At 40.5% G+C, this 22887-nt stretch overlaps 1 protein-coding gene across 1 annotated transcript in view; it reads right to left on the bottom strand.

Annotated features, from left to right (window-relative positions):
- Positions 1-22887, bottom strand: part of LOC126092638 (KH domain-containing, RNA-binding, signal transduction-associated protein 2-like) — a 361533-nt gene that overhangs the window by 45997 nt on the left and 292649 nt on the right. Inside the window, exon 7 of the mRNA XM_049908361.1 lies at positions 4689-4878. Within this exon, the coding sequence (XP_049764318.1) occupies positions 4689-4878 (190 nt within the window). The remainder of the gene's footprint in view (positions 1-4688; positions 4879-22887) is intronic.

The following is a 22887-nucleotide window of genomic DNA, read 5'->3' as shown; positions in this document are numbered from 1 at the left end:
ACGCGGCCCTTTTTCTCTTCAGTGATATTTGGTTTCTGCTGTTGGCTACACTGAGATGTTCTGCTGAATGCGTCATGGCGGCACGAAGAAGTGGCCTGTAAGAGTCTTCTTCCATTTCGTTGACTTGGCGATAGTGAACTAGCGGGCCCAGTACAGAGAGGTTCATCTGGCACTAGGTCCTAGCAAAAAATCAATCATGGATCTATTGTATTTTGAGATTTATATTGGTGAATCCCTCGGTTCAACTGCAATTGCAGCACGACAGGACATTTACTCCGCAGGCTCTGAATCTGAATCACATGAAGCAGCTCTTAGGAGACGCGCAAAGATAACTCTAGTTGCAGACAGAGATGTTAGGAAAAGTGAGAGCAGACATGTGCGTCTCTGCCCGATTAGAGACAAAAATAAATGGATGAGATGCCGGAACGAGGACAAGGACTGCGAAGCTAAAACTCCGTTCATATGATCAGAAAGCCAAGTATATTTGTGTGTTACCAGTCGGAGAAAATGTTTCTTTGACTTACACAACGGAAAACTGATTGCGATGTACTAGCAGAATTTCCGAATTATTGATAATTGAAACTGCGTTTCTTGTGGCATACTTATGTAATACTCTGTAAGTAATGTATCTTAATGTTTAAATAGATGCTAAAAAACATAAATTTGTGTTGTTACTTCCATATATCAAGAATGGTCGCTTTGAGACAAAGTGTCCAGCCAGCTGGACATAGAACAATCTCCATTCGGATGAGGAGTAACAAAACATTACCATTACATTGCTGATTTATGACATCCACATGACACATCCTCATCAAAAGGTAATTGAAATGATAGAAAAATTTTGCTTGGGTCTGAAGAGGATATATTTTACTTTACAATAGTTATGTTGTGTTCTGTCAAGAATGGTACTTTGTTACATCAAGTTGCCAATACGCCAGGATTTCACCGACGAACACAGTACTCGCAACTGATCGTACAGAGGATGATGAAATTGGAGGATCGAACTTCAACCACGTTATAATTAGTCATGAGATGAGGTTCCAGCTTGGTGACAGAGACGCTCATTCGTAAATACTTCGGCGGCTATGAGAACCGAAATTACGAACTAGAATACGTCAGACAGCGACATATAGGATCACCACGACGACTAATGTTGGTTGTAAACGTAAACTCCTATGTCCGCACTACTATTTCCTTTTTTCAGGGGATACTGGAAATAGCACCATATAAAGAAAATATCATTCATCCCATTCTGTTGCTGTTATTACTCTGTCAACGGGTGTTCTTTTAGGTCGTTAACACACGCCGTCTTCATGACGAGTATGAGATCAACTCGAACGCACGGTTACTGCACAGATGCCTCATAAACATGCTGTTGTGGTTTGAGTTCCTGGACACATCCTGTATATGGTTGTTATTAGAGATGGGATATTATCTGACGAGAGGACATTTAGAGGTCCTGTGGTAGTATCCACACACGATTACAGGAGAGAATTGTAGTAGCTGATGTTGTACAAGATACTGAAATTGTTGTCTTCGGCTCTCCGTTCTTACGCGTATGACTTTGAAGTTGTGACGACACACAGTTAAAAATAGTACAACATACAGAGTGTAACAAAACTGACAAACTTCGTGGATTTTGAGGAACAAATTGAGGACAGCAACCTACGTTCGAGGTTTCGGAGTGTAGGAGGTACAGGGATCGATTCCTGCCTCTAGGCCACCACTTCGACAGTTAATATAAATCTACGCGCTGCCGTCATTGCGTTCAGGGGTCTCTATAGTGTTGTTGTGATAAGAGTGGACGCGTTCGACGCCACCTAACGGCGTGATTGTTGCCTAGCTTATTCTGAGGAGTTCCGCTTTCGGTTCGTCAGCGTAAAATCTCACGTTTAGCGCCTGGGGGTACCTAGCAGCAAGCGTTTGCCCATATTTCTTTGACGCTCTGTTGGATCCTTAGGTGACTTTTACGAACATAGGTATCTAATTTCAGTTTTCTTTTCCACGATTTCTTGCTCAGACCTACAAAGCTTGTCGGTATCAGAGCGTAGGCATTCACGGCCAGTGTCAGTTTCAACGAAACCCTCCGGGGTGTTAAGCAATATCATAAGGAAACAATAAAAACCGACGTTACGGCCGTCTCTACTACCATCTTTTTTAGAGATACTCAAGAGCTATGAGTTCGTTGCCCAACACTTAAAGGAGTTTCGTTCAATTTCGTCGATACTGTTTTGTTACATCTTCAATACGGGGTTGAGGAAAAGATCCCGTTAATAAAGTCACAATAAGGTTTGGGATGATGAACTGAGAAAAATTTTCCGTACAATCATTGGTCATACGTGGAACACAGTTGAACTACACCCATGAAGCAACAGCTAATCAGCGATTAGCGAGTGTAATTTTATGGCTAAAACTAAAGTGACACAGCTAATGGCAGTTATGCTAAAGAGCGCTCCTACTAATTAAATTCGTTGAAGCTAATAGTTTCAGCTGAAAAGTCAAAGCTAGGACAAAATTTTAAAAAAGGCTATCAACTGGTAATTACGCTAGACGAGAATTTTCCGTGATCTTCACTGGGGAAAGCTTGTCTACGCTAAAAGTACCGGAGCGCAATTATTTTTTGATATAATAAGCCATACTACGGAACCCCCTCTGCAGTAAGCTGGGCAACACGAAGCGCTGTAAAATGCAACGTTATTAAAAATGGAACAATAAAGGTCTCGTGTTTTAATTTGTACTAATCTGCAGAGAGCACGAATGAATTTCTGTTCTGACAAGTATAGTTACAGATTGGTAGGACAAAGCCACACTGACAGACAAACTAAATACGTTAATTTATTGGACAAATTTATGTAATTTCGTCTCCCTTTGTCTGTCGTTTCATGCCGTAAATATTACTCGAGTCGATGTCCTCTTTCCTGCTCTGATCTTATTATCAAACTGCTTTCCTGCCCCCTCTATCATGTAGAATTTGAATCTGAACTCTATTACTGTAAAATCACTTTACACCACTAGACGGGTTTTGTTTTCTTCACCGATTTGTTGTTGTTGTGGTCTTCAGTCCAAAGACTGGTTTGATGCAGCTCTCCATGGTACTCTATACTGTGCAAGTCTCTTCATCTCGGAGTAACTGCTGCAACCTACATTCCACAGAATCTGCATACTGTGCTCATCTCTGCGTCTCCTCTACGGATTTTACCCCCCCCCCCCCCCAACAGTTTCCCTCTAGTACTAAACTGGTGATCCCTTGATGCCTCAGAAAGTGTCCTACCAACTGGTACCTTAGTTTCGTCAGGTTGTACAACAGGTTTCTCTTTTCTTCAATTCTATTCAGTACCTCCTCAGTAGTTACGTGATCTACCCATTCTCTCTGCCAGGCACTTAAATGTGATTTTCAGAGTGTCCACGTAGATGTAAATGTTGAAATCTTCAGCATTCTTCTGTAGCACCACATTTCAAAAGCTTCTATTCTCTTCTTGTCTAAACTGTTTATCGTCCATGTATCACTTCCATACATGGCTACAGTCAGTACAAATACTTTCAGAAAGGACTCCCTGAAACTTGAATCTATACTGGATGTTAACAAATTTCTCTTATATAGAAACGCTTTTTTTGGCATTGCCATACTACATTCTATATCCTCTCTACTTCGTTTATTGCCAGTTATGTTGCTTCCCAAACAGCAAAACTCATTTACTACTTTAAGTGTCCCATTTCTTAATCTAATTCCCTCAGCATCACATGATTTAATTCAACTACATTCCATTACCCTCGTTTTGCTTTAGTTGATGATCATATCATATCCTCCTTTCAAGATACTGTACATTCCGTTAAACTGGTCTTCCAAGTCTTTTTCTGTCTACATATACATCTACATCCATACTCCGCAAGACATCTGACGGTGTGGCGGAGGGTACCTTCAGTACCTCTATCGGTTCTCCCTTCTATTACAGTCTCGTATTGTTCGTGGAAAGAAGGATTGTCGGTATGTCTCTGTGTGGGCTCTAATCTCTCTGATTTTATCCTCATGGTCTCTTCGCGAGATATACGTAGGAGGAAGCAATATACTGCTTGACTCCTCGGTGAAGGTATGTTCTCGAAACTTCAAGAAAAGCCCGTACCGAACTACTGAGCGTCTCTCCTGCAGAGTCTTCCACTGGAGTTTATCTATCATCCCCGTAACGCTTTCGCGATTACTAAATGATCCTGTAACAAAGCGTGCTGCTCTCCGTTGGATCTTCTCTGTGTCTTCTATCAACCCTATCTGGTACGGATCCCACACTGGTGAGCAGTATTCAAGCAGTGGGCAAACAAGCGTACTGTAACCTACTTCCTTTGTTTTCGGATTGCATTTCCTTAGGATTCTACCAATGAATCTCAGTCTGGCATCTGCTATAGCGACGATCAACTTCATATGATCATTCCATTTTAAATCACTCCTAATGCGTACTCCCAGATAATTTATGGAATTAACTGCTTCCAGTTGCTGACCTGCTATATTGTAGCAAAATGATAAGGGATCTTTCTTTCTATGTATTCGCAGTACAGAATTATAGTGTTACTGGTAAACCTCAAAGATTTTATTTCTAAACAAAATGAAATTAACAGAGGTCCATATGTAGACCCCTGTGGTACACCGCGCCTACCTGTTAACTACTTGCTAGCTGAACGACTGCGCACTGACTCACCCGGCTGCGGCGGCGGCTGCGTACGAGTCGTAGAGGTTGTAGAGCTGTGGCGCGGGGGCGGGGCTGACGGCGGGGTCCACAACATCGGGCTGTGCTTCCGCCTCCGACCCGTCGCGGGACAGCAGCGGTAGCACGGGCCGCGAGCGTGCCGGTCGCAGCCGACTCAGGATGGAGCCGCCGCTGCGCAGGGCTGTCCACACACAGCGCCACGGCACACCATCAGGCATACATCATCATCATCACCCAACAAAAAACGTACAACCAACAGAATGTTCTCTGGATCACAAGTGCGAGTCAGATGTAATATTTATGGCTTACCTTCTCACAGTGGAAACATAAGCCCAGTGTTGATACGTTTTATTTGTCTTTAGCACAGTTGTACTACAGGCTTAGAAGTAACAAACGCTGCTCTATGTGCCATGAGCAAGTGTCTTCGAGGAAACGAAGTTCAAAATGTTACGAGTTAGATGAGCGTCTTACGAGACCACCACCTGTCTAACAGCGGTATTAATCCAACCAGCTAAGGTGGAAGACTGACAAGTCTGTGTGTACTTCATTTCTTTCGTCATCAGTTAGTCTGAAGCCTAAATAGCAAATCTCATCTGCTGATATCATCTCATTTCCTAATATAGCTTCCCCAGAAACAAATTACTTAATTCGGTTCCACTCCATTACATTTTTCCTCATCTTCTTCGATTGAGCGTTAAATTCTAATGTTCCTTCCTTTTTCCGTATTGTTGACTGTCGTTTTACAACCCTTCTTTACAACATTTACTAATCTGTTCAGGTCTTTTGACGTTACTGATGTCATTTTCTATTTTTCTCATCGTCCACCAAATACTTGTATCACTATAGCTAATCGTGTATTTCGTTGAAGAGACAATAATAATAATAATAATAATAATGAAAATCGTTATATTCGTGTCAAGGCGTAATAGAGGAACCTCAGTAGTTGTGGTGAAACAAATACGTTTTAGGGATACATTCATGTGCTTTTCCAATTAAATTTTGAATACTTCGTCCATAAGAGACCACATTATGAGGGCAGCGACTCTTGATAAAAACAGATGAAACAAATTCTGCCTCATCACTTTGTTATTTCCCACTACGCGTTTCGATAGTTCACAGCATTAGCTTCAGGTGGAGAACTGTTTATTTACATAACTAGTGTTGGTGAAAGTTACAGACGTCCTCTCACAGTAGCTGTGAAAAAAAGTGTGAAATCTTATGGGACTTATCTGCTAAGGTCATAAGTCCCTAAGCTTACGCACTACTTAATCTAAATTATCCTAAGGACAAACACACACACCCATGCTCGAGGGAGGACTCGAACCTCCGCCAGGACCAACCGCACAGTCCATGACTGCACCACCAGTCCCGCGTGGCAGCTGTGAAAAGATATCTTTACTCTTCACCAGCATCGGTTACGTAAATATACAGTCCTCCCCCTTAAGATGATTCCTGACGTGTACCATCGGAACGCACAAACTGGTTTGTTTGTGAATTAACTTTTAACAGGCTATATCTTGTAACGATACACGTATTAGCCACTGTGTAATTTCTTAAAGATAAACTTTCCTGTGTTAGTACCGAGGGCATTTGTTTCAGCCTATTAATTTTTTAGGTGCTTGAAGCACCTACTGGAAATAGTAAGATACGCAGACATTGATCTGTGTAGACAATCACGACCAAGAAAAGCTAGTAAACTATGGTCTGTCTCCCAGTTCTTTTAATTGTTTGCCTGTAACTATGTTACATATATGATTCCAGTGCTCTGCTGGAGTACTGGCTATTTGTCATAAAGAAATTGCATTTCAAAATCAGGATGATCAAAGTTGTGGGTCTAATTGCTGTAAAAATCTGTATTTTTAACGGAACATTTGGTAACATTTGGAGGCAGTAACCCACAGCAATACTCTAGTAAAACAGAGGGACTGACAGCTGTACATAATACAGTTTGTAGGCTCCTCTACTAAAACAGGGACCGACAGGTGTAGCGCAGACAGTCTTTGTTAATGCAGATTGCAACACAGAGGAAATAAGTATTATACACTAGTGCTATACTGAAAATGGGGAAACGCATTTTTCTCAACTAAGAACCTTGTTACAGTGGTATACCATGGAAAGAAATTCTGTGTCGAGATCTGATGCGGAAGCAATAAGGACACTCGAAAGTTGACGGGCGTAGAAGGACACATTCCAGACAACCAAGACTGAAAAAAATTATAATCTATATTCTGTCTGACAGTAATTTTAATTCCCTACCTGCAAAGAACATGGAAATAGTTAATTCAGGATCCAATCAAGACATTATAATATTATATAGCATAGTATAGTATAATAACAAATAGTATATACAGTATTATGTAGTATAGGACCATTTATTATTGTGTTACAGTATTATACAAGTGTTATATTAAAGCTGGGGAAACATTTTTCTCAATTTAAATCCTTATTAAAGTCGTATAACATATACGAAATTATAAAAATATGTACAGGGGAAGTAGGTATTATACACATAGAAATTCTGCATCGAGATAGTTAACACCTAAAGGAACCAATATGTAAAGGAGATTTGAACCATTCCCAAGAACAGATTTCGTTTTGCATTTTGACTACTATAGGCGTAACAAGGAGTCACAAAAGTTGAGTCGTGTAGAGGCACACCTTCCAGATGATTAAGACCAAGAACAGGACCTAAACTGTGTTCTGTCTGAGTATAGTTTCTATATTTTCTACCTGTAAACTACATGACGGTTGTTAATACAAACTGAAACAAACACCATACATGTATTTAACATAAGCATTACACGGTAAAGTTGGAGAATCGTATTTTTACAATCTTTGACACTGTTCCTCACAACACAATTAAACGCAAGTAATGGTGAATTAGGGACGATTCTCACGAATAAAGCTATTCCACAAATCTTAAGAAAAAGAAAAAAATGTGTAGAACAGACTTACACCATACTCTGCTAAAGAAAGTAAACCCCTAACTGCAGATAGTGTTTCAAGTGTACAAAAACGAAAACTAGAATTGGTAAAAACTTGAATTTTTAAAAAAAATAAAAAAGCGGAAAAAGCTGGAATATATGACGATAAACTTTTCACAAAGGAGGAATATAAACAGTTACTGGAAAAAGAAGCTGTTGCAGGTATGCAGACAACGCTTACATACTACATTAAACACAATGTATAGGAAAATCTAGATATGTGTGGGGTTTACAAAATATCATTATTTACTGTAAATACTGATGGGAAGTGATCAGGAATTGTAGTGCCACAGAAATCAATTGATTAATGGATGTTCACTATATTAAAGGATGCACAAAGAAAATTTTTCTAAAGGTCCATTATCATTTGGATTAGCTTAAGAGGGATTGTTACATTGTTCCTAATTGTGGCAGGCAGGAGGTTTGTATCTTGTAACACAAGGGTCTCTTGCAGAATTAAAAACAGATGGAGTACCTACATTTAACAGGCACTCGTTTGTAAAAGTTATAATCTTAAAGTTTCATACAATGATTCCACAATAATGTGGGGTAGACTAGCTGCCAACAGAAACCCAGGAGAATTAGATACATATGTGAATTCTTAGAATTTATCCACACTGTATTTTTCCAATTACTGGTTGGATCAAGAGCTAAAAGATTTCGATGGAGATTTAAATTATAATTTAAAGATTTAGTTGTGTGTTATTAAAATTGCACTAAGACAACATACATCATTAGTTGTTTTCTGAGTGCAAGTGTAAATACATAAATTAACAAACTTTTAGCACCCAGATATTTGCTTTTTTATTTACTGTGTCTATAGAATAAGTCCTAAAAAGTCTCCTATTTACATTGTTCTACATATGTATTTTTGTTGGTGACATTAAACACAGAAGTTGCACATCATATCTTTGAGTCAAGTGGAAATGTTCGACTGCTCTCTGTGAAATACAACGTCACACTAACAGTAGCATTTCCCCTGTATGAGATGGACAGCATGTGATATCCAGAGGAAAGTAAGTAATGTGTAAGTGAAGTTTCAGTAGTGATGCATTTTTGATTATTGCTATGGAGAACTGTTAATCAGTTATACTTTCATCATTAAAAATTATTGTTTTTGAGATGTACGTCGCTTCTATTTCTATAATTTTTAGGTCACAATTTTGTGATCATCCACCTGTGCTCACATCCTGAGGGTCTTGATACCTCAGAACTTTACACAAAATGTTGCCAGCCACAACACCAGAGTAACCAGAAGAAAGTCTTCTATTAAAGAAATACCTTGGCGCATACTAAGATGTTATACTTGGAATGTGAAGATTGCAAATGAGGAATACGTGAATGGAAAGCGCTGTATAATAGGGATCGAATTGAGTAAAGGATATATACATGAGGGATTCGCTTTGTTGGAATACTGGCTATGCTTCTTATTTTTAATGTTCCTCTCACAATACACCAATTAAACAAATATCGTTCAAGACCAATTCGCGACCGCTGTATCGAATGAACAAGTAAAATTCCAATTTAAAATCACTTAATTCCTAGCGAGAAGAAGTGCAGAGCTTTCATGCATCAAATATGTGACGAGCAGCATTTGTCTGGACTGTCTTCAGCTACAGGTAACCAATATATACCAAAACACCTGACTATTGTTTTATGAGAGACATATTGTGTCTCTGATAGCTAAGATAGGGTAGGTGTCCAGACAGTTCTTACTGGATAGTGTATGGTGCTCCAGGCATGAAACGTCACAACCGTTACATCACCTTCTTCCAGGATAATACAGAAAAGCACTGGAACGAGTACTGGCACCTTGAGTCTCACATCAGATCCCTGGTACTCTCTCATCTGATATCCACTATTCGATGCATGGATACTTTTGATCAATTGGTGTAAACTACCAATGACGAATTTCAGTATGCCTGGTAAGTCACTACCTATTGCCACCTAGAATAACTCCGAAAGTATGATAGTAGCTGAAAAGTTTGTGGGACAGATGTTGTATGGGACAAAGGAGCCCATAATATGACGTAGGTTTTTTGTTGCTAGGTGGAGTCACGTCGGAGATATGAAGGTCAGCTTTGTTTTCTTAAATGGGATGCTATTGTTTCGTACTTATTTTCTGATAGCGGCTACCGAGGCGAATCCAAAGTTGTGTAACAGTAAGGTCTTAGAAGTTCAACAAAGGTCAAAAAGGTGGCATGAATGTCCATTTGCAGAAGGTGTTCGAAGTGATGACCATTATTATCAATACAATGCTGCAACTTCTTATCATGGATTGAGTGGTACTGCTTATCAATTCGGCACTTATCGAAGCACATGCTCTGACAATTCTCTCTCGTATATCGTGCAAATAGAAAATATTTGCCGAATACGGCGTATCCACCTAACGTTCCATTGACATGTAAACACCATTCGGTGGTTTCGCAATGCAACACTGGTAGGTGCGGTAAGTCCTGTATCGTCGAATCAAGCGAATGTGAATGATATATTTCCGCAAAGAACAAGTCGATGTGTTTCTCATTTACGAATAATGCCAACGAAATTCAGCGACAGCTAGAGACTTATATGCTGAACGATATCCTCAACATACCCTACACGTCGTAGATTTAAATATGTGTGTGATAAACTGAGAACAACTGAATCTACATCACATCGGAAACATATCCGGAAAAGGAAAGTTACTAAAGAGGAAACGGAAATTGGTACTCTTACCACTGTGGTTCGATATCTTTGCGTTGGTTTTCATCAAATCCCAAGGGAATCTGGCATGAGCCAGAGTAGTGTTGTTCGTGTTCTGCATCGCCATAAATATCATCCTTACTTACCATATCAGTCACCTCCAAGAATTAACTGGTACGGTTTGCATGCGTCGCATTGAATTTCGCCGATGGGCTCAACTTGAGATTCAGAGGGATGACACATTTATTATTTGATTTTGATGTAGCTGACGAAGCTACATTAAAAAAACCATGGAAATGTTAATTTGCATAACATGCATTATTGGGCAACTGAAAATCCATGTTGGCTGCGGCAAGCTGCACACCAAAAACCGTGGTAGGTGAATGTATGGTGTGGGATTTTGGAGGACAGAGTTATAGGCCCCTATTTCATCGAAGGAAATCTTAGTGCTAGAAAGTACACCACATTCCTGCAAGAAACATTTGGTCTGTTATTGGAAGAAATACCTTTAGGTACGAGGAACAGAATGTGGTATCACATTTTTCGTGTGACGCTATAAATGAGTTGCAGAGACAATTCCAAAATCGTTGGATTGGACGCGGAGGAGAAGTGTCGTGGCCGGCTCGTTCGACAGACTTGACGCGTCAGGATTTTTTCTTCTGGGGATTCGTAAAAGGCACTGTTTATAAAGACTTTCCAACTACACCTGAAGATATGCGAGAGAGAATTATCACAGCATGTGCTTCGATAAATGCCGAAGTGATAAGGAATAGCACTCAATCCATGATAAGAAGACTGCAGCACTGCACTGATTCCGATGGTCATCACTTCGAACACCTTCTGTAAGAGAACGTTCATGCCACCATTGTGACCTTCGTTCACCTTCAAAGACCTCACTGTTACACAACATTGGATTCGTCTCGATAGCCGCTGTCAGAAAATAAGTACCAAACTATCGCATCACATTAAAAACAAAAAAAAAACTAAGCTGACCTTCATATCTCGTACGTGACCCCACCTAGCAACAAAAAGCCAACGTCATATATGGCCCCTGCCGTCCCATGCAACTTTTGTCCCACAAACTTTTCTGCTCCTATCATACTTTCAGAGTTATTCTTGGTGGCAATAGATAGTGACTCACCCTGTATATTACAGATCATGTAAAAATCTTCACTGTACAGGTCCTCCCACGGAAAATTAATTTCTAAAAATATTATCAACGAGAAATATCAGAGTTATAAAAATTATTGGAGTTGCTCCCTGTGGAGTGCAAGGGTGTTAAACAGGTAGCAACGTGCGGTACACTGCTTCCATTATCTGTACACCCTCCCACGGAGTTCTGCTAATGCCGCTACATGTACACTTGTAGCCGGTTTTGAACACTGACGGGATGGCCTCCTTAGGAGAAAAGTGGCTAGGGTCCATGTTCATACAACGACAGAACCGACAGCGGCACGGCAGCTAATACCGGGAAGAGACGCACGTGATGTCGGAGTCAATCATATGCGCGATTTCACATTTTTTTGTTTCTTTTACATAAATACCATGCCGATTCTACTTCAATCCCATTCCCAGTGGTGGGGGATTTAAGTCGTCCTATTGGCCTAGATCAATGGGGCAGCGGGTCGTGAAAAGTTGTAGGTATCAGGTTACATAGTGACCTTGAATTTACCACACTCATTTACCCTAGAGGCGTGGGAAGTGACCTCGGATGACCTTGGGTCCTTAATCTCCCAGTGCCTGCCTAGGATAGAAATGGTACATCCCCAGTGCTGTTATACAACATACAATATATTCAGAGGTACTGTATGTAGTTTCTTTCGGAGTTCATGAACAGCTCTTATATGTAATGTCTGTTATGTTTTATATTCATTCGGTTTAACGCAATACTTAAAATACGGTTTATCTCGCAGGCAGTAATTTGATAGCATCGTATGTCAAATGTAGAAATAAAATAAGTTATCCAAGATTATTGAGGTTATTCGTAAGCTTGTGAATTGGAAAACAGCTAAATGACCTGATTTCTAGAATACACAATTTCGGTTGATAGCGCGAATCAATAAGACACTTGTCATGTTAATGGCACAAATTAATATATAGTTGAAGTTTGTAGGGGGTACTACATTCGATATTGGTGTGACGTCAGTCGAGGTCATTACGCATCGTTGGTTGTATGGAACATTCTGAAATGAGAACGCTTTTTCCGGCAGGTGTGTTTATGTTTCGCTTACCAATACACAAGAGCTTTTATGCTGAATGAGAGCAGTCACTTTTTGGGATTCGCATTGAACGCTCGTATGCGTCGAATCGCACCAGTAATATATGAACAGTTTGTAGGAGATGATAAAAATAACTTTGGAAGTTTTCAGTCGAATGGTAGGGCAACAGTGAATGATACATCGGTTTATTCGTGGAGGGTACGAGCAGTTACGAAATAAGTACATTATCGGACTATTTTACTATCTGAACAGTTAATACGGATTCCATAAACTGCTATTTTGTGATAGTTTGAATCAGGAAAAGCAATACAACAATGGCAAACTTCAGTGTGAAAGTTGGACTAAATTTAACAAATAATATGGGCATGGAGGTGTCTAGCAGTTCTTAGGAAGTGTGTTACTTATCAACTCAATAAATCTTTCTCAGCCTATTACATCTATCATTGGAGACCTGTAATATTGGAAAAAAAAAGTCACGCTCAGTTATCGTGTGAAACACGTTCTCTGCATTATCCATCCCTTACCCGTGTCCGATCGCAGAAAAGAGACATCTTTCAATTAAGAATGAGCAAAACGTGGTAGAAGGGAAGTTACAGTATAATGAAACAATGTGAATAATTAAATCATTAAAATTCATTAATATTACAAATTGACACGTTAGGGCAATCTGTTTAAACAATACAGTAAAAGACATGTATCACATTGTGTCCGGGAAAACGCCAAAATTTTACCACTTTAAAATTTTCATTCACACTCTGGATTTAATATCAGTAGAAACATGATAAGGGGACGTATACTTCACTCTGCTTCCTTAAAAAGCTGTTATTTCGTTCTTAATCGACTACTCAATACATTCAGCTATACTATGAAACAGTGGGTTGTAGAAACTGATGCAATGCAGCAAGAGAGCAAAGCACCTCCTCGCCTCTCACAAGAACTTTTATCGCCTTTCGGTATGGCTGTGCCTCCTTTGTGAAAACGCCAACGAAGCCCATAACAAAGACCGCGTCACAATATCAGTCTCGAAGAATCTCTTCGGCCCAGCGACCGAGATATTGCATCGCTTCGGTTGATATTTTCCCCTGTACGACACCAGCGCTTTATTCAGTTGCCACAATTTCCTATTCAGTAGACGGCCTCCTTGAAATTCCAGATTCTTCTGTCCAAAATACTTTACGGTTGCTATAAATAGATATTTTCAGGATGTAGGTGCATGCCAGAAAGTCTTTATGTTCCCACACGTGCAAGACTTTACGATCTCTTACTAATTCCATAGAACGACGTGTTTTCAGTAATAGCCTGCGTACCTTTGCCTCTTGTCTTTATTTGAACTTTTCTGCTGTCATGGGACACGATCACACGGTTACCTCACTTCTTAACTTCTTTTTTTTGTTTTGCCAGTATTTCTTTCTTCTCCAACTTATTCCTGTATGCCCTTGTTCCAAGAATTCTCTTCCTGTTCTTCATCTCCTTCTTCTTCATATGTCATCCGATAGATACAGAATTCTTGCTCTTTTTTGCTCTGAACTTCTCTGTTTCGTATATCATTTTTACTGATCTCATACATCCCATTATCCTGAATTACATTTTCAGCCTTGGGCATTTTTTGTGTCATCCTGGTTGGTCTTTGACTTATTTGCTATCCTATCTCATTTTGTTCCTATGATATGTCCATAGATAGCCACACTCCATTGCTTTATCATTGGTGAGATCTTTTCAAATTTTAATTTCTTGTTTAATCTCATGTGAGATGTAAACTCTTGTGCTGTTATATTTTTCGCCACCGGAAATATCCATTCTCTTTCTCGCTCTTTCTGATACTCCCTCTCTGACAATTTTGGCTGTCGCACATCAGCATTTAGGTTTGAGTATAGAACAGTGGAGTCTGCTTTTTTAGTGATAGTCTAGAGATTTTGATTTCTAAATGTTCATGCAGAATCTGTATGCTGTCTCATTGTTCATCTAATGCCTTTTCGCTATGGTTCAGAGTGAGAATCTCATCTAAGTACTCAATCTTATGTGTTCCGTTGATGTCTGTACACTCTCTCCTCATCGTCCAGATAGTCTCTTTTACATATTTGTTAATGTATTGTGTCTTTGGGAATGAAATTATTTATAATGCTGTCTTCTCTGCTGTTTCTTTTAAATAGTGTTCTAAATAGTGATTTTTCGAGAAAAATAGTAAATCATCTGCGAATCTATCTGAGATACTGTGTGGCCTCGTTTCTTTCTACCATCCTTGCATTACCTTCTCCAGGATGCAATTGAATACTATTGACGAAAATCCCTCAACGTGTCTTAGTCTTACATTGATTCAAATGGGTCTCACAGCTCCTCTGAGTATGTGGGTTTTGAGTGTGTGTTCGCTAACATTTGCTTCCTAATTGCTCTTGTCATCTCATCTATTCCAATCTATGGTAACACTTTGAGATGTGTGTCTGGGTCTATGGAGTCATCCGGTATCTTAGAGTCAAGAAATGTCAAAAGTACCTTTTTTTTCCTCCTGCTACCATTGTGTTTTTGATCGAGTCCTTAACCGTGAAGATGTTTCTTCCACAGGACCATCATTTTCTGAGTATTGCACCGTACTTTTTCAATTTCTCATGTACCTCTATTATGTCATGCTCTGGACAATACCTTGTACGTGATTAAATGGGAACGTATTTGTGATTGCTGACGTTTATTTTGTCCACTTTCTTATGTACCGAGTGAATGACAGCACCTCTCCATACAACTTCGAGGTTTTATGTGTGTCTAATACTCGTTTTTTGAAACAGCCACTGTAACTTTTCTAGCTCTTTACCTCCTGCATACTTAACAAGCTCCACGACGATTAAGTCTTTGCAGATATTTTTGTATTCATTAGGCTCACTTTTTAAAAAAAATTTCCATCATTCTGCAGGGATTTAGACGGAAAGTTTATGCAATCATTCTTGGGAAGTCATATCATCCCGAAGAGCTTCGCGACTGATGAGGTCCTCGAAATACTTGGTCACTTTGTTGGAATTACGTTTTTATGTGCAAAATTAATTTTCGAGAACATTTCTAAAATCAGAAGATTTTACTTTATTAATTCTCAGTTATCGCTACAAATGTTGTATGCACAGACTAAAGCAATTTTAGCCCTTCGCTGCTACATTTCCAGCAGTCGTTCACCTCCTCTCTCACCTGGCTTTGCTGCCCCATGATATCTTTAAATGGCGTCTTTCTTGGTAAATAATGTTGGCAACGTAATAAAACGTTTCGTTTTATGTACTGCTCCAGGGCAGTTTCAAGAAAATCCATTTTAAAAACTATACCCTTAGTCGTATCCCACTCATGGTGATTACCAGTATTCACGAATTCTTATCTAAAGACAAGGTGAAGGCTTTTGCATTAATACGAAAAATTTCGTTATTTAAGAACATAAATGTACATCCCGTAAACCCAGCTGGACGTATGTTTACGAGTAATCCTCCACAGGATTAAGGTTAGTTGTATGGAAACCTACGTAAATTAAGAGTAATACCATTAAATAGCTTCTGTGAAAACTGGGCATTTGCAGTAAAAATATATTAACTGAAAGACCAAAAAATAAGTTGTCGTATGAAATTTATTATCTGTAGTGTTACTTTTATGTAGTGAAAACACTCTTCCCCATATCGTGGGACGCCTTTTTATCGTAATTATCAAGCGACAGATACCACCTCCTTACTAAAGCCACTTTTAATATATTTTTTGTTGCACTCACTGATTCTCTTATTTCTAATGAGCCCATCTGGGAATGCCGTTTGGCTGCACGTTTTTCAAAGCTCACTCGCCGCTTCTTAGGTACTTCGTCTAGACTGATTCTGACATTATATCACACTGGTCCCTAAATTTTCTTCCTTCATCTCACCAAATACACAGCCAGACAGTAAGGAGTTCATACAGATCTTCGCTTCTTGCTGATACATCTTCAGTCAGTGTTAATGCATTACCGCTAGGAGAACATTACACTGTTTTACTTAAGACCGTCATCCAGAACTCCAGAATTATATTGATATCCCAAACATTTCATTTTGTACACAAAGTTTCTCATAACGCTAAAAGGTGCTTCCTCAGTGGAAGGAATTTTTAGGGGGGGGGGGGGGGGGGGCGGATGGTGAACACACTGCAGTACTAGTGCGACATCAACCACTCTTAGTTTTGTGACATACCAAAACACAAATAATGTAATTATTCCACTTTCGCGGACTGCAGGTGCTGACTGGTGTTGATGTTACAGAAGCACCAGTTTCATACATTATCGATATGAAGTACTACCACAAATTATTTGGAGAGGAATGGAAAGCTTTCCAAAACCTGACTTCTGGGAAGATCAGTTTGGGTTCCACAGAAAAATTAAAAAAAGAGAAGAAATAACTGAATTAATTCAGGTGACAGTGAGGGAATTAGACAAGCACATGACAGACAAATTAGTAGATGAGTTTAGCTAGTTGGGTAAAAAATGATCGATGATAGCCGAAACATAGAGGACATAACTGCAAACTGGCTATAGCAAGGAAAAAATTTGGGAAAATAAGGAATTTGTTAACGTCTGATGTTAATCAGATCTGATGATTTTAGGAAGTGTTTCTAAAAGGTACTTGTGTGGAATATAACCTTGGACTTTAGTGAAATACGGACAAAATGAAGTTCAGAAAAGACGAGAATAGAAGCTTGTTGAATTATAACGCCACAAAAGAATACTGACGGTTGGATCAGTGGAGTGGGTCACTAATGAGGAGATAAGGAATTGAACTGGGAAGAAAAGAAATATGTGGTACAACAAGACAAAGAAGGAAACTGTTGATAGGACACATCTTGAGTCATCAAGGAATAGTGCATTTGGTGATCGAGATAATTGTATTGCGTGGCGGGTGTGTGTGTGGGGAGGAAGGGGAGAGGAGGAGATCAAGACTTGTCTACAGTAAGCAGGTTCCCATGGATGTAGGACGTCAAACAATAGTTAAGCAAAGATAACGGACTTGCACTGTATTAACTATAATTGAAAACTGTACCAAGATAGACAATGGACTGAAGGCCACAACAACAACAACACACCGTACAATCGAATATTCGTAGGTACTGATATTCTATTGGCAGAGGTAACCAAAAGCAGGTCTGGCTACGTCACTTTCGATTCAGTCGTTTCCTTACCCGAGTTCGTTACGTCAGATGAAACATTTCTTGCTCTCAATCTGCTTTGAAAGTTTGCACCGTCATCAGGAAAACACTCTTGAACAGGATCGACCAGCATGATCAGCTGTACCAAAAAATCGGCATTCTAACTGAAGACCACAACTACCCTAACTCAAATACTCTTTTGTTATTGAACTACACATTCTTGGTAAATACTAGTTACCTTTATTATACATTACTTAAATATTTGTCTTCGTTTTGCCAGTTTTCTTCTGCAGAGCAATGAAAACTACAGCCATTCTGAGTAAACACACTGACGAGAAAAAGTCGCAACACCTAAACAAAATTAATGTGGAGTAACGATATTTCGCGAATACATTTGTCTGCGTGACATGTTTCAGTGATTCACACTACAAGATTCCAGGTTAACGTGAACGTGAGATAAGACATTGCAAATGAGAAATACTGATACATCGAAAACAGGTGTAACTGGCAAAATCTTGAATGAAACCATGCAAACGTGCATGCATTGTGATGTCGTCCGATGATGTCGCATATGAGCTCGATTGGGGACATACGTGATGATCGAGCAGTACAAGATAACATGTCAACACACTTTAAAGCATGTTGGGTTACAACTGTTGTATGTGGGCGGCCATTACCCGTTGGAAATACGCCCAGATTGCCGTTCATGGATGGCAGAACAACAGGTGCAATCACCAGACTGACGTACATATTTGCTGTCAGGGTGCATGGGACAACCAGCTCCTGCTGTCATACGGAATCGCACCTCAGATCATAATTCCAGGTAGGTGTAGTGCGCCAAGGCAGCACACAGTTTGGTTTCTGGCCCTCAGCTGGCCTCCCCCTAACCCAAACATGGCCATCTATGCCGCCAGCCGGAGTGGCCGAGCGGTTCTAGGCGCTTCAGTCTGAAACAGTGCGACAGCTACGGTCGCAGGTCCGAATCCTGCCTAGGGCATGGATGTGTGTGATGTTCTTAGGTTAGTTAGGTTTAAGTAGTTCTAAGTTATAGGGGACTGATGACCTCAGATGTTGACCCATAGTGCTCATAGCCATTTTTTGAACCATATCTGGCACCCAGACTGAATCAGTTGTCATCAGAAAACGCAACAGACCTCCAGGCCTCCAATGGGGTCTCGCTTGACACCACTGAAGTAGTATATGTTAGTGGTTCGGCATCAGTGGAATGCACGCTGGCAGCTATCACTGAAGTAAACGATTGTAACAGTTCGTTGTGTCACTTTGGTGCCAACTGCTGCTCAATTTGCTGTTGCAGATGCAATACGATGCGCCCCAGTTGTACGCTGAAGACGATGGTTTTCCCTGTTGGTAGTGTCACGGTATAGTCCGGGAACTGATGTTCTTGAGACTGTACATTCTCGCGACCAGCTCTGCCAGCAATCATGTACAGGGCCTACATTTCTGCCAAGCCTTTCTGCAATATCGCAGAAATAACATACCCTTTCCCGTAACCGTATTACACGACATCGTTCAAACTGAGTGAGGTGTTGATAATGGAGTCTTTGTCGCATCAAAGGCATTCTGGACTAACATCAACTCACCACGTCCGTTACGGCGTGTGTTTAAAACAAATCTGATTCCATCCCCATTGTGGTGCTACCAGCTCCACTCTTATGTGACTGGCGCTAAATTTGAACAGACGTCATCTTTCAGATGTAGAAACACGCCTGTCAGCTTTCGTTAAGTCGCACAATCCTTTCTTGGTGTTGTGATTCTTTTCCGTCAGTGTAGTATCGGAAATACGCCTCTTCAGATACGTCAATGAAATTCACGAGCTAATAGACAACGGGGATCAATAAGAAACAGACGATAAAAATATCGATAAACTAATACACCTGAACTTGATTCGTAATTTCCCCTCACAAATACCACAATTCGTACACTACTGGCCATTAAAGTTGCTACACCTCGACGATGACCTGCTACAGACACGAAATTTAACCGACAGGAAGAAGATGCTGTGATATGCAAATGATTAACTTTTCAGAGCATTCGCACAAGGTTGGCGCCGGTGGCGACACCTACAATGTGCTGACATGAGGAAAATGTCTAAACGATTTCTCACACACAAACAGGAGTTGACCGGCGTTGCCTTGTCTATCAGCTCGGAGACCATGGCTGCGGTTACCCTTGACGCTGCATCACAGACAGGAGCGCCTGCCATGGTGTACTCAACGATGAACCTGGGTGCACGAATGGCAAAATGTCATTTTTTTCGGATGAATCCAGGTTCTGTTTACAGCATCATGATGGTTGCATCCTTGTTTGGCGACATCGCGTTGAACGCACATTGGAAGCGTGTATTCGTCATCGGCATACTAGCGTATCACCCGACGTGATGGTATGGGGTGCCATTGGTTACACGTCTCGGTCACCTCTTGTTCGCATTGACGGCACTTTGAACAGTGGACGTTACATTTCAGATGCGTTACGACCCGTGGCTCCAACCCTTCATTCGATCCCTGCGAAACCCTAAATTTCAGCAGGATAATGCACGACCGCATTTTGCAGGTCCTGTACGGGCCTTTCTTTATACAGAATATGTTCGACTGCTGCCCTGGCCAGCACATTCTCCAAATCTCTTACAAATTGAAAACGTCTGGTCAATGGTGGCCGTGCAACTGGCCGTCACACTACGCCAGTGTAATATATTTGTCCAATGAATACCCGTTTATCATCTGCATTTCTTCTTGCTGTAGCAACTTTAATGACCAGTAGTGTGTTAATGACGGGATGTCACGGAGTGAAACGGATGTTACATCTGGGGTTCCTCAAGAAAGCATTATAAGCAGTCTCATGTTCTTAATATGTTACATATAAACAAATCTGGTGAGAATCTAAGCAGCCCTATTACAATGTTTGCAGATAACAGTGTCGTTCATCGTCTAGTAAAGTCCTCAGTAGCTCAAAATGAATTCTAAAATGGTTTAGACAAGATACCTGCGTGGTGTGAAACGTGTCAACGGACCGTGTACAATAAAGATTGTGAGGTCCTCCAAAAGATTACTAACAAACACCGTTAAATTTCGGTTACGCAATAAAACACATAAATTTAAAGGTTGTCGATTCAACCAAACACTTTGGAACCATAACGTAGAACATGTTGTGGGTTTTTATTGGCAGAGCGCGTAGAAGATGCAACAAATTTACGTAAGATACTGACTATACTACGCTTGTCCGCCCTCTTCTAGGGTACTGCTCGGTGTTATCAGATCCTTGCCAAATAGGTTTTACATAATACATCGAGAAAGTTCAAAGGAGGCCATCCCGATTTGCATTATCATTGAATACGGAAGAGAGCGTTCATGAATATGAGAAGTGGGGTGAGGTGACCATCACAAAAATAAAGTCCCTTTTTTCGTTGCCGCGAGATCACTGCATGACATTTCAATGACAAACTTTCTCCTGCTGAAAGATTTTGTCGACTCCCACTTACATAGGGGAAAGAACCATCGTAATGAAGTAAGGGAGATCGAGCTCACACGAAAATATTTACAAGTTCATTTTTTCCACATGCATTTCGACAGTCGAACGGTAGAGCTAAGGATTAAAGTCGTTTCATGAACTCTCTGCCACGCAGTTGCGTGTTAAATGAGGAGTAATAACGTCGCAGCAGATACAGATGTAACTCTGGTTACGCGCTAATTGACATCCTTCTTGGTAGTGTCACTGTTGTTGTAAAAGATGCTCACAACGCGTGTTAGCTGTGTTAACCGCAAGTATTAAGAGAATTCTTTGTGGAACACGCCACAGCAGTGAAACAAATAACTTCAGAACGAAACACTTCATAGAGAGGGCTGTTCACTAAAAAACGAGGAAAATCATGTCTCGTGCATTAGATACTTTCGAAAATATACCTGGTCAAATTAGTCAGTCTAATTCGTGAGGAGTCAGACTGACGATGCAGGCTGTAGAAGGTGCTCACTTCAGAGTGCTTGTGATAAATGTTACTAATACTGATCGTTAATTAACGCTATATTCGCGTCTGTATTAAGGTAAAATTTAATAAAAAGAGTTCCTAAACGTGCTTGTTGATAACTTTAGGCGTTAAACTCGTCAGATTCAACTGTATTTGTCCGTGTTTTAAATGCTTCAAATCATTGAGAAATGTGTTGCGTAATTCTGGAACGTACTCCATAACGGCCTGTGGCGGCCCATAGGTCTACTGGCTGCGGAGTTTTCTGTCTGACCTGTTAACTCTTTCACAGATGGTGGCCCGTGTCGATCGTACATAACTGGTTTCCAGGAATCCATGATGTTCTTGTCATTCTATGCAAAAAGTGATAATTAGCATGCATCGCATGTGAAAACAAGGTAACAGTCACAGAGAATTTTGTATAGCTATTATTCGTGGGTATATTTTCGGAAAGATAAGAGCTCTTACAGCAATACGAAATCTTAACATGAAGTAATGTGAGAATGTCGGTCAACATTATTTGAAATAACACACCAGATTATTCCACGCAGCGTACAAATCACTATTCCAAGATGTGTACACTTATTTTCGAAACTGCGTTGATGTTAACCATAACGAAATAACAGAAACGGGAGTGAACGTTCGCTAAGAAAAGAAAGATTCAAGGTTTATTTAAAAATTTAATACCACAGCGTGTATAAACAAAAGACGACAAATACAACAATGGACTTTTCGCTGAGAGCAAATGAGGCATCAGATGGAAATGCTTCCTTTCTCGAATTACAATGATGAAATTTACTCCGGTTGTGGATCGAGTCATGGTACCTCGTTGTTGCAACGTTTCGACGTGTTTCTCACTCGTCTTCAGGCGAAGTGTCGATTTCATTTCCAGCTCGCTCATTTATAGCCGCTGTGCTGCAGACTATTCTGCCGAAGGTCCAGCGGGTGTGCCCATCGGGTTCAGTCATCAAAGAGGCTACGTAAACAAGAGTACACGACGATTTTTCAACTGTAGACAACCGTTTCCTGCTGAGCTCCGCACAGTATGTGGCATCTGTAAAAATACGGCAGGATCGCTGTGTTGCGAAAGCGGCGTAGGCAGCTGGCGGAACATCGAGACAGCGCCAAGACTCGACGCATGGACCCCACCACCCCACCGGAAGGTCCTCCTGCCACTAACTGCGGCTTCTCTTCAGGAGGCA

The sequence above is a fragment of the Schistocerca cancellata genome, chromosome 7, assembly GCF_023864275.1.
Source record: "Schistocerca cancellata isolate TAMUIC-IGC-003103 chromosome 7, iqSchCanc2.1, whole genome shotgun sequence".
Taxonomy (NCBI): Eukaryota; Metazoa; Arthropoda; class Insecta; order Orthoptera; family Acrididae; genus Schistocerca; species Schistocerca cancellata.
This window is presented reverse-complemented; position numbering and strand designations above follow the sequence as displayed.